Consider the following 12691-nt stretch of genomic DNA (forward strand, 5'->3'; position numbering starts at 1 on the left):
TAGTTTTTCTAAAATATATTTTTTTTGGAACTTGGATTGCTAATCATCAGACTTTCCTCCCTCCCCAGGATTTTACAAGTTGTCTCCCTCCCCACCACCCATTAAAATCCAAAATCAAGGAGCTGGGGTTGTGGCTCAGTGGTAGAGTGCTCGCCTAGCATGCATGAGGCACTGGGTTCAATCCTCAGCATCACATAAATATAAAATAAAGACATTGTGCCAATCTAAAACTAAAAAATAAATATTTTTTAAAAATCCAAAATCAAGTTAATTTCAGTTTATCAAGTTATTTTTGGATTTTAATTTTTATTAGCGGTTCTTGATTTACCTCCTCTTATGAGAATTCTTAAGAAAGTAAATAAGTCAAACAAGAGGACTATTTACTTTTATAAAAACAAAGTCAAAAAAGAAAAAGAATGATCTCTGGATTTTTATCCTCACTGGCACCAATCCACTCACTAAAAATTACTACTTTAAATTTATTGGGGGGCAGGGTGGTAAGATGATTAGCATAACATTAATCAAATTTAAAATTTATATTCTTGGCTCATATTTTTAAAATCATTTTCTTCCTAGTATGGTGATTCTTGATGATTGTGATAACACTCTTAGAATTACATTTGTATTGATAGTTTTGATAGTTTCATCTTATCACATTGTTCTCTTCATTTTAAATCATCTACCTATAAAGCACACCTAAATAAAACACTAAGATGTGTTTATTTAAACACAATGAATTGTATGGCTTGAAGACAAACAAGGCCTCTATAAGAGTTAAACAGAAATGAACTTCGTCATTTCAGGGAAAAAATTCAATTACCAATTTTAAGAGTCCTGTTACTTCTACCTAAATATTGAGGGCTATCTTACTTTCCCTTGCACACTGCCTAGAAATTTTCACATTTTTTCACATTCAACATCAGCACAATTGTCTCAGGAAGCTAAATGGAAGTAGTTCTGCACTCAGTTCAACAGAGAGGTCAACGTGCCTCAGTTGCCTGGAGACTGATGGTTGCTACAGCAGCACCAGATAAGCCAAACTAAATAAGCTTCAGCTTCAAGGCAGAAAGCATTTACTGCTAGGCAGAAACACAGATGCAGTTGTCAGTATGCAGCATTTGAATCTAACTGGATGATATAAGAAACCCATCTTAATGAAACATGAAAAGGGGATAAAAAGTAAAGATTTTAATTGGACTGAATCCTAGATTATTTGCAACTATGATTTCTTTGTTTTTCAATGAGTCACATGTTAAATGGAATTTTCCCTCTAGCTACAAATTTCTCTTTACCTCCCTACATCCCCCCATCCACCTCTCCCTAATGCTAGCCCCTAAACCCACAAACATAATGAATGAGATTTTTGCATAATTCAGCCTGGAATTAACTAGAATAATTAAAACAGACTTTTGTATAAAGACAGAAACAAAAATGCACATTGAATATGTTCATGTGAGACTTGGTCCAAGGATATAAAACTATCATAAGCATATGTTTACACTTAATTAAAAGAGAAAAACTATTTATGAAAGCCATTGTTTCATTTATCCTTTCACCCTCTCTAACCCCAAACCCTTATGCCTACCTCACTTCTCTAGTGAAATGAATTAAAGAAAGACCCTCCTAAAGTAATCAAACTCTCCTTACTCAGGATAATAGGTTCACCAAATAGTTAACTTTCATCTTCAAAGATGATACTAATAATCATGCCACCAATTTTCTATGCTGACCGTCTGCTGTTCATTCTGACACTTGGCTTAATTATAATGGTGATTATTCACACTGTATCATTCACTCACATGCTTTAAAGATAACCTAATGCTGAGCTTTGATATACAGCTTACAAAAATACTGAAACATAATATATATACACACACACATATACACACACACACACACACACACATTACATACAAATACACACACACAATATATACATATTCTAAAGCTCCATACAATGGAAATTATGCACATATACTAAAAGCTCAAATTTATGGCAACTTATATACAACTACTTAACTAGCTGTTTGTAATTAGATATTTACAATTATACTATTACAATATTGTTGAAATGTTAAGACTTACGACTTGAATTTTAGAAAATAACAAATAAAAATATAAAGAATTCCAAATAAATTTTAAAAAGATTTATTGCAGTTGCACACACCTATATGCCCAGCTACTCAGGAGGCTGAGCAGAAGGATTGCAAATCTGAAGCCAGCCTTGGTAATTTAGCAAGACTTTATCTTATCTTAAACTAAAAAAATAAAAAGGGTTGGGGCTGCAGTTCAACAGTAAAGCCTCCTAGGTTTCAATACATATTTTAGGGATCTTAAATTATTACCTTTGGAAAAGCATGTCTACGGTTTTGCCCATTTACTGTCCTATTGATACAATTTAAGATTATAATCCTTCCCTTCTTCCTTCCTTCCTCTTTCTTCAGTACTGGAGATTGTACTCAAGGGTGTTGTACCATGGAGCTACATCCCAGCCCCTTTTATTTTTTTATTTTGAGACAGGGTGTCAATAAATTGCCCAGACTAGCCTCAAAGTTGTGATCTTACTGCCTTGGCCTCCCAAATTGTTGGGATTACAGGTATGCACACTGCACAAGGTTAACATTCATACTAGTTTTAAAATTTTTAGACAACAGATATTCATATATTATTTTGTGATTTTAAACATTATTTTAAAACCCCACAAAAGTCCAAAATTGGCTCATACTTTGTCACCATTATGTTTTTAAAGAAAAAAATTCAAAGCTCCCCTGAAAGTATAATTTTACATCAGGACAAAGTCAGAAACAAAGAAAGAGAAAAGAATCATTTGGTACCTACACAATCATTTGTCCTCTCTCATGAAGATCATGAAAAATTTCCTATTATCAACAAGTTTAATACAATTCAGATATTTCATACATTAAAACTCTATTTAATTTGCCTCTCTTCCAACTACCCTTACTTTAAAAAATGGCAGACCCATCTGAACCTGACTTCACAACATTATAATATGTACCTGAGTTGTAACAACAGCAGGGGTTACAGATGATGCAGCTGAGGGGGAGAGAGCTCCCACTTGTTGCAAATGACCAGAGGACTGCTGAGGTAAATGAGAGCTGGAGACAGGAGTGCTAGATCCTGAGCCAGATACTACATTTGGAAAGGATACTGCTACATCATTGCTGTTATAAATACCTGCAAGAAAAGAAATCTTATTCAACAACTTACAGTCAAATTTGCCACAGACACACAAGATTAATTAATGAATGAGAATACTTACATTTCTTCCTGATCTCTCTCCCAATTAAAAATTGTATTGTTGGTGTTAAAAAATACTGATATTTTATAAAATACTTGTCTAAAAGAACCTAAATAATTTTTCATTGGGCAAAACACTTGACAAAAGACAGGAACCACATTGGGAAGGCTTTTATAAAAAACATTAAAGTCTGTAGAAGGTTTCTAAGAGGAATGAAAGGATTCTGAAACAGGAAAATAAAGCAATCAATAGCTGTATAACAATCACTTGGTAAGTCTTTCAAAACGCATAAGCTCAAAACCAGAAATAATGATTTAGAAAGTCTAAAATGGGAAGAGAACTTGTTCTAGAAAGCTATAATGTAGGGGTGGGGGAGAGTAGAATGGAACTTGACTTGAATTTCACAGAACAACAAAGACTGATGAGGCCCGATGACTTTCTGTGACACAGCTGAGAGAATAAAGAATAGAAATGGATGTGAGAAACATTGAGGAGATAGAACAGACCTTATGGTTGACTGTATGGGTGTGTGCATGGGAGAGGGAAGAAAGAAAAGGCAGAATTAAGGTATGAGGATGACCTGGACAGCTAGGAAGTGGTATCATTCACTTCAGGAGATAAAACATGATAAAAGACTTGGTGAAAAACACTTTCAGTTGCTCCATGGTGGGTAAAAGCCAGAAAGAAAAGCAGAAATAAGGACATGGAGGCTACTTATTCTAGAAAAGAAAATGAGAAGAGAAAATAATCCTAAATTAAGATCAAATAAGTAGTTACTGGGGGAAAGCAAGTGTTGTTGTTGTTTTTTTTTTTTTAAATGGGGGAAGTTGCCCATTTATGCTAATAACAAAAAACATGGAGAAGAAAGGCTCTTTGAAAATAAAAGAAGAGATAGGAACACATCTATAAACAAGTAGTTCTCATGTGCCCCATGCGGTATTTGACAATGTCTGGAACATTTTTGGTCATCAAAAACTGTAGAATATTACTCATATCCATTGGGTAGAGGCTAAGAATGCTGCACAAGATAGTTCCACAACAAAGAATAATCGGGCCCAGAGTGTCCTGTTTGGAGGTTGAGAAACCTTGCTATAAATATAAACATGGGCTCACAGGAGGGAGGGAAGATCAAGAGAACTTGACACTTAAATAAGAGAAAGAAAACAGAAAAGAATGATCTTAATGGGCTGCAGTGGCTCCCCACCCACCCCCTATAAATTGTTTTTAGAAACTGTAGCCCTAGAAGACAACAATTACTAAATTATATTAACAGATCAATTTACTTTGAACATAAATATTGCCTGGCATGGTAGCACACACCTGTAATCCTAACTACTCAGGAGGCTGAGGCAGGAGCATCTCAAGTTTGAGATCAGCCTGGGCAACTTAGTCAGACCCTATTTCAAAATAAAAATAAAAAGGGCTAGTTCAAGGAGCTAAACATTGCTTCCAGTTTACATGAGCAAACAGAAGTTTAAAGAAATAAAGTTACTTCCTTGGTGATCTAATAAGAGGGAGAATCAGGATTCAAATTCATACCTGCCTGATTCTGTAAAATGAAACCATGTCATAATACATTTTTTTTTTAAGGTTTTCATTTTTGGTACAGGGGAATTGAATTCAGGAACACTTGACCATTGAGCCACATCCCCATCCTACATTGTATTTTATTTAGAGACAGGGTCTCACTGAATTGCTTAGTGCCTAGCCATTGATGAGGTTGGCTTTGAATTCGAAATCTTCCTGCCTCAACCTCCGGAGCCACTGCGATTATAGGCATGTGCCACCACGCTCAGCTCTTTCCTAATACATCTTTGAGGTTCCAGATGATCACATTCTTTGAGATACCTGTGGGACACAGGACTCCTGTATACACTACAATACAATGGGATGAGCCTGAGGCTTGGCAGAAAAATCAGTTCTAGACACACACAGAGGGATAGTAAATTAAACTTGTAAACTCAAAAAGACTTTCTGTTGGCATTCACTAAAGCTAAAAATTTTAACTACCTGCTCATATGTAGAAATATGGAAATTTCAAGTTAAAAAGTCTAGATTTCTAGCTTCCCTGGAAAAACTGAGAGCTGTCAACAATCTGGCTGGATCTTCAGATAAGACATAGATAACTTAATCCACCAGAATTCCCATTATCCCTTACTGTGTCACTCACCTTTTTTTTTTTTTTTTTAATTCTTTAGTTTTCAGCGGACACAACATCTTTGTTTGTATGTGGTGCTGAGGATCGAACCCGGGCCGCACGCATGCCAGGCGAGTGCGCTACCACTTGAGCCACATCCCCAGCCCTGTCACTCACCTTTTTACCCATGTATATATAATACCACCCAGCCTCTGTAAGTATTTGATTTACCACTCTTAATATGGACAATGGTCAAAGACAAGCAACAAAAATGATATCTATCACCCAGGGAAAGTTCTCAGTATGATTAAGAGAAGCGGACCAAAGACAGGATCTTAAGGAATTACCATTTAAAAGGTAGACAAAGAAAAACGAAACCACAAAGGACAAACGTAGAAGACTGACATCTTAGGAATCAAGTTTAAAAAAAAAAAAAAAAAAAGTCGGGGCTGGGGCTGGGATTGTGGCTCAGCAATAGAGCCCTTGCCTAGGATGGGTGGAGCCTGGGTTCCATCCTCAGCAACACATTTAAAAAAAAAAAAAGGTATTAAAAAAAAAAAGTCGAAGGAAAAGATCAATCAAAAACACTGATGATTTAAGGCCAGAAAAAGAAGTCACTAAATGTGGCAATAAATCTTGGTAAGAGGACACTTAAAAAAAAAAAAAAAAAAAAAGAGATATAACTATATTTTTTTATACCTTTTTTACTTATTTTTATGTGGTGCTGAGGATCGAACCCAGAGCCTCACACATGCTAGGCAAGTGCTCAATTTGGCTGTGCAAGACAGAAGATACCACAAGCTCTATAATCTTAGTGACTAGAGAGGCAGAGGCAGAACTGCAAGTATGAAGCCAGCCTAAGCAGCTTAATGAGACCCTATCTCTTTACTAAGTAAGCAAAAAGGACTGGGGATGTACTCAGTGGCAAGGAATCCCTGGGTTCAATCCCTAAGACTATTAAAAAAAAAAAAAAAAAGGAAAAAGCACATCAATGAAATGAATATTTACAAACCTTACACTGCAAAAGACAGGCACATACCCAAGAAAAAGATACATATTTTTAAAAGTTGATTACTTCAATGGTTCATTCAATCAATATTTATTGACTCTGTATTATTTTTTTTAAAAAGTACTAAAGACAGCAAGAAAAAAATTCTGCCTTCAAAGAACTTAAAGAATCTCAAAGCAGAGGTAATCAGTATTCATAAGTTACTAATATTCAGAAGAGAAATGCTAGTGAGCACCCTAAAAGTACACAGGAAATATAAGACTAAGTTCAGAGGAAGACTCAGGTAGACAACTACGGAACTACTGAACAATTCTCAAAGTGTCTTAAAAGATAAAATGCTGATTACATTATTAATTTGATGGTGAAAAGCTCACCTTTTTGTATCACTGGGGATGAAACCCAGGGGTACTCTACCACTGAATACATTCCCAACCCTTTTTATTTTTTCAATGAGACAGAGTTTCACTAAGGCACCAAGGCAGGCCTTGAACTTGTCATTACACCTAAACCTTCCAAGTCTCTGGGATTATAGGTATGTACTGAACCTGGTTGAAAGGCCTACTATATATAGATTCTCCAACATTTTTTTTCCTCCAGATTTTTTAAAAATCTTTAATTTGTTCTTTTTATTTATTTTTTAAAATTTATATGACAATGGGATGCATTACAATTCATATTAAACATATAGATCACAATTTTCATATCTCTGGTTGTTCCTTTTAGATGTATATGACAGTAGAGTTTTTCTTGTTTTTGTTGTTTTGGTGCAGGAGTTTGAACCCAGTGGAGGATTAACCACTGAGCCACAAGCCCAGCCCTTTTTTATAGTTTATTTAGGGACAGGGTCTCTCTGAGTTGCTTAGAGCCTTGCTAAGTTGCTGGGGCTGGCTTTGAACTTGTGATCCTCCTGTCTTACTTTTCAAGTTGCTGGGATTACAGGCATACTCTCCAACTATTAAAACTAAAATACAAAAGTTAGCAGTAAATACTATGCTGGCATCAAAATAGAACAACCTTTTGACCGAGACAAAATTGGATTCAAATATGGACTTTTCCAACTATGTGATCTTAAATTATTTATCTTTTTTTGAGCCTCCATAATACTGTAATTTATATAACAAAAATCATAGCTACCTGACTTTGAGAATATCTATTTACTATCTAGCAATACCTATCCCACAGTAAGTTTCAACTAAATGGTAGCCACAGCTATTTAGTATTTTAAAGTCTAACTAAAATAAAAAGTCAAACAAGTGAAATGTTGTAATTATCAAGGCCTCTAATGTTTCCTACTACACTTTGAAAGCAGTAATGGCTATCACCACATGCAGTAATATAACAGGTAACTATAATATTCAGAAACAGAACTGTGGTGACTGAAGACTTTGGATCTTGAAACTTTAATTCTGTATGATATTGTACTAATATGTGATTAAATGCAAAACTGCAAAGCCAAATGACAATCCAATGATGACATTCTGAAACTATATGTCACACAAAGGTTTCTACTACAAAATAGAGCACATCAAAATTTTTCTTTTCATTCAAGGCAGAAGAGCTTAAAATTCTAAAATCTTTTTTGGAAAATAAGGATTGCTTATAGCCCTCAACTCCCTCATCCCTCAGATATGATTGGTATGAATAGCGAAATAAAACCTCTAGATTTTTCTTCACAGGAAAATAGTCCTATTAAATTGTTCTGTATCTGCTTTCTATTTTATTTCATTCTGTTTCCATATTTTACAAGTTATATACTATTTTAACCAAACCAAGGTGACATTCATTCACTTAAACTGAACTAAATTCTAGAAATGCTCAAGCTCTAGGAAAACACTCTGAAAGGTATCTGTTCAGGATAGAGAAATAGAAACAAAGATACAGAATGATACAGAGGATGGCAGGAACAGACTGATTCATATTCATTTATCTATTCATCCATCCTCTATCTTTCCATCTGTCTAGCAAACAAATGTTAAGAAGCTACTAGGAAACAGGCAATTTGTGAGGAGCAGGGAATAAGCAGGGAATAGCCAAGACAAGGTAAGCTCTCAAGGAATTTACAATTTACCAGGAAGGTGACCATTAAAACAAATATATAAATATAAATGCCAACACATAGTATGATGAAAGAGAAAAAGGTAATATGAAAGTGAAAAATTAGAAATCAAGAAAGATCTGAGACAAAAGAAATTAAAGGGATACGGATAGGAAAAGAACTCAAACTATCACTATTTGCCAACATGACTCTATACCTAGAAGATCCAAAAAATTTCACCAGAAAATTTCTAAAAGTAATAAATGAATTTAGCAAAGTAGCAGGATATAATATCAACACCCATAAATCAAAGGCATTCCTTGGAACCACCATTTGACCCAGTTATCCCACTCCTCAGTCTATACCTAAAAGACTTAAAAATAGCATACTGTAGTGACACAGCCACATCAATGTTTATAGTAGCTCAATTCACAATAGCTAACCAAACTAGATGCTCTTTAATAGATGAGTGGATAAAGAAACTGTGGTATATATACACAATGGAATATTACTCAGCTTTAAAAGAGAATAAAATCATGGCTTCTGCAGGTAAATGGATGGAGTTGGAGAATATCATCCTAAGTGAAGTAACTCAATCCCAAAAAAACAAATGACGAATGTTTTCTCTGATATGTGGATGCTGATCCATAATGGGGATGGGGTGGAGGGAACATGGAAGGAATAGAGGAGCTTTAGATAGGGCAAAAGAAAGGGAAGGAAATGGAGGAGCAGGGAGTAAGAAAGACAGGGGAATGAGATAGACATCATTACCCTAAGTACATGTATGAAGACATGAATGGTGTGATTCTACTTTGTGAACAACCAGAGATATGAACAATTGTGTTCTATATGTGTACTATGAATTGAAATGCAATCTGCTGTCATGTATAACAAATTAGAATAAAATTTTTTTAAAAAAAAGAAGGACTTGTCTGAAATGATACACCGCATAAGCCAAGAACTAAAAGTTGGGTAGGTGTCTGGTTAACAGACAAAGTAAAACAAACAAATAAAGCTGTTCAAAAGACCCTGAAATATTCAGTGGTGAAAAAGTAGGTAACAGCTAAAGGATTGTTGAGAGTAGTAGAAGGAAAACTTGAAGGGTGAAAGAAGCAGATCTCACAAGACTTGTAAAGATGTTTAGAATTTAAGCTATGATCAACAGGGAGACACCAGAGGCAAATAGCATGACTTACTGTTTAAAAAGATAATCCCTCTGACCACTATGTTGCAACTGGATTGGAAGGGAGATAAATGGAAAAGAAACAGGTTTTAGAACACTATTTCATAAATTAGATGAAAACCTATGCCCCTCTGAACTAACAGGGAGGATCTGAAATACATCCAAAAGTTAGAATTACCTAAACTTAATGATAAATTACATTTGGTAGGTAAGGATAGAGAAAAACATTAATGAATGAATGACAGCTTTCTGCATACTAATTAAAAGTATAATTTACTGAGGTGGTGAAAACTAGAGCATAAGGAATGAAAGTGTTGTTAACAGTCAATCTAGCTGGTGGTACACACTTGTAATCCAAGCTATTCAGGTGGTCAACCCAAAAAGAATCACTTGAGTTCATAAGGTCAAGACCAATCTTGGTTACACAGAAGACTCTGTACCCTCACCCCCAAACAAAAAGCCAGCCTAAGTCTTAAGGACTTCTGATACTTTAAGGACAGTTCATGGAGGAGGAATTTGTAAAGCAAGATGTGATCTATAAGAAAAGGAGAAAAGAATGACTGTGGTGTCACTGAAGCCACGCAAAACAGCATGAAGAAAGGGAGGACATTAACTGTATCAAATGCTTCTGAGAAGTCCAGTTAAAATGTCGATCAAAAATGTTCATAAAATTTGGAAACATGGGATCAGATGGTGATCTTCAGAGTAGGATGGCCCAGGGCAGTGGTACATGCCTGTAATCCTAGCTACTAGGGAAGTTGAGACAAGAAAATTCCAAGTTCAAGACCAGCCTCAGTAACTTAGCAAGACCCTGTCCCAAATTAAAATGAATAAATTAAGGGGGTGGGTGCTTTAAAGCTCAGTGGTAGACTACCTAGCCGGCATGAGAACCTGGGTTCAATTCCCAGCACCAAAATATAAATTTTAAAAATGTAAATCACAGCCTATTAAAAATTATTGCATTAGCCATTAATAGGTGGCAACTTGCAGAATAAAACCCACTAATGGGGCTGGGATTGTGGCTCAGTGGTAGAGCGCTCGCCTAGCACGGGCAGGACCCGGGTTCGATCCTCAACACCACATAAAAATAAAGGCATTGTGTTGTGTCCATCTACATCTAAAAAATAAATATTAAAAAAAATTTAAAATAACCACTAATACATACATAAATCAAAGTATTACATTGTCTCTTATTAAAAAAAAATAGGATAGTAAGGGCAGAAGCCAAGAGAACACTCAAGTTTTAATGAGCACTTGAAAAGCAATTACACAAAATTGATAGATTGATATCTAAGATAGACATATCTGCCTAGTGACAGAAATATTAGTATTCACCAACTTGAGTTTCTGCTTGCCAGTTTTGAACTGCCTAGGTCAAATCAGTACCATATTGAGTTGCTTGTTCAGCAAAAGAACCAAAGTAATAAATAGGATCATCTTAAGAAATAGTTAACAAAGCAGGGATGATACCAATGATTTCAGTATTAGTACAATTAGCTTTGCATATATTAGCATGTAATATGTACATACACATTATATTTACACATTAGTATTACATACTAAAATTAGCTTATGTCATACCATATAGTAAGCATTTAATAAGTAATAACCATAATATAATCATAAAGGAGAAATAATACCTACTAATATTGCCTTAACAGCCCTTCCCTTTGGCATCTAATAGATAAATGCCAATATTCTTTATCTTTAACTCCCCCTTTCTAGGTTATGGAGTATGTCTCCATACATAACTAAGGCATTCAAACTCAGAAAGGGTAAAACAAAATTAGGTTAGAGCTTTGTTTCCTGAGACTCTTGGCTATCTTGATGGAATACAGTATTTGTAAATCTATTTAGGCAAGCATTAACTATTTTACTTTTTATATATTGTTTCTTTTGATATTAACTATAAAAGCACACTCACTAAAAATTTGAAATACATAGAAAAGTAGATGGGCTGGGGCTGGGGTTCAGCGGTAGCGCACTTGCCTAGAATGTGTGAGGCACTGCACTGGGTTCAATTCTCAGCACTGCATACAAATAAATAAATTAATGGTAATAAATTACTATAATTAATAGTAATAAAAAGGTAGAAAAGAACCACAAATATTGTTAAAATGTTGATATGTTTTCATATATTTTCAAACATCTTAATGTGTAGTTGGTAGTTTTATTCTGCCTGCACATTAAATATAGAATTTTAATCCTTTGTACACTTAACATACAGCAGTCTCCCTTTTACCAGCAGGGATATCTTTCAAGATCCCCCACTGACACCTGGAACCATAGACAGTACCAAGCCTATAGATACTTTTTTTTTCCTATTCCCTGAAGAGCATTATCAAATAGTACCAGATTTAAAATGTTCTTTCGTGTTTTGTGCCCTGGTTGCCTCCTCTGTATAACTACTCTTGGTGCTTTGGATCCATTACTGATTAAAATAAGGGTTATTTGAACACAAGCACTGCACTACCATAAAAGTCAGTCTGATAACTAATATAGCTAATAAGTGATTCACAGGTGTAGTATGCACAGCATGGACATGCTGGACAAAGGGATGATTATAATTCTGGGTAGGGCAGTATGACAGGGTATGAGATTTTAAATTTAGGAATAGTTTATTTCTGGAAAGTTTCCAATTAATAACTTCAGACCACTGTTCACAGTGGATAACAAAAAACATAGAAAGTGAAAGCATAGATAAGGGACGACTAACTACTATCATACTTTCCTATTTTTAATAATATTTTATTGACTAACGCAATAGAACACTGCATAGTTACCTTTGTTTCATGGTTGCACGTGGTAGTGCATGCTTGTAATCCTAGATTGAGGCAGGAGGATCGCAGGTTCATGGCCAGCCTCAGCAATTTAAGACTGTCTCAAAATTTTTAAAATATTTTATTTATTTCTTGGGGGAGGGGTTTACAAGGTATTGAATTCAGGGATACTTTGGCCACTGAGCCACATCCCCAGCCCTATTCTATATTTTATTTAGAGTCAGGGTCTCACTGAACTGCTTAGTACCTCGATTTTGCTGAGGCTGGCTTTGAACTCACAATCCGTCT

The 12691-nt window shown here is 35.2% G+C and overlaps 1 protein-coding gene across 7 annotated transcripts in view; it reads right to left on the reverse strand.

Annotated features, from left to right (window-relative positions):
• Mllt10 (MLLT10 histone lysine methyltransferase DOT1L cofactor) overlaps positions 1 to 12691 on the reverse strand; it is a 200014-nt gene that overhangs the window by 26266 nt on the left and 161057 nt on the right. For all 7 annotated transcript variants that reach the window (XR_013088481.1, XM_076832028.1, XM_076832030.1 and 4 more), the window contains one exon: positions 3017 to 3195. Coding sequence is in view for 6 of the 7 variants with exons in the window: in XM_076832028.1 (XP_076688143.1) it covers positions 3017 to 3195 (179 nt within the window). In the remaining variant the exon portion in view is untranslated. The remainder of the gene's footprint in view (positions 1 to 3016; positions 3196 to 12691) is intronic.

The sequence above is a fragment of the Callospermophilus lateralis genome, chromosome 13 (assembly GCF_048772815.1).
Source record: "Callospermophilus lateralis isolate mCalLat2 chromosome 13, mCalLat2.hap1, whole genome shotgun sequence".
NCBI lineage: Eukaryota > Metazoa > Chordata > Mammalia > Rodentia > Sciuridae > Callospermophilus > Callospermophilus lateralis.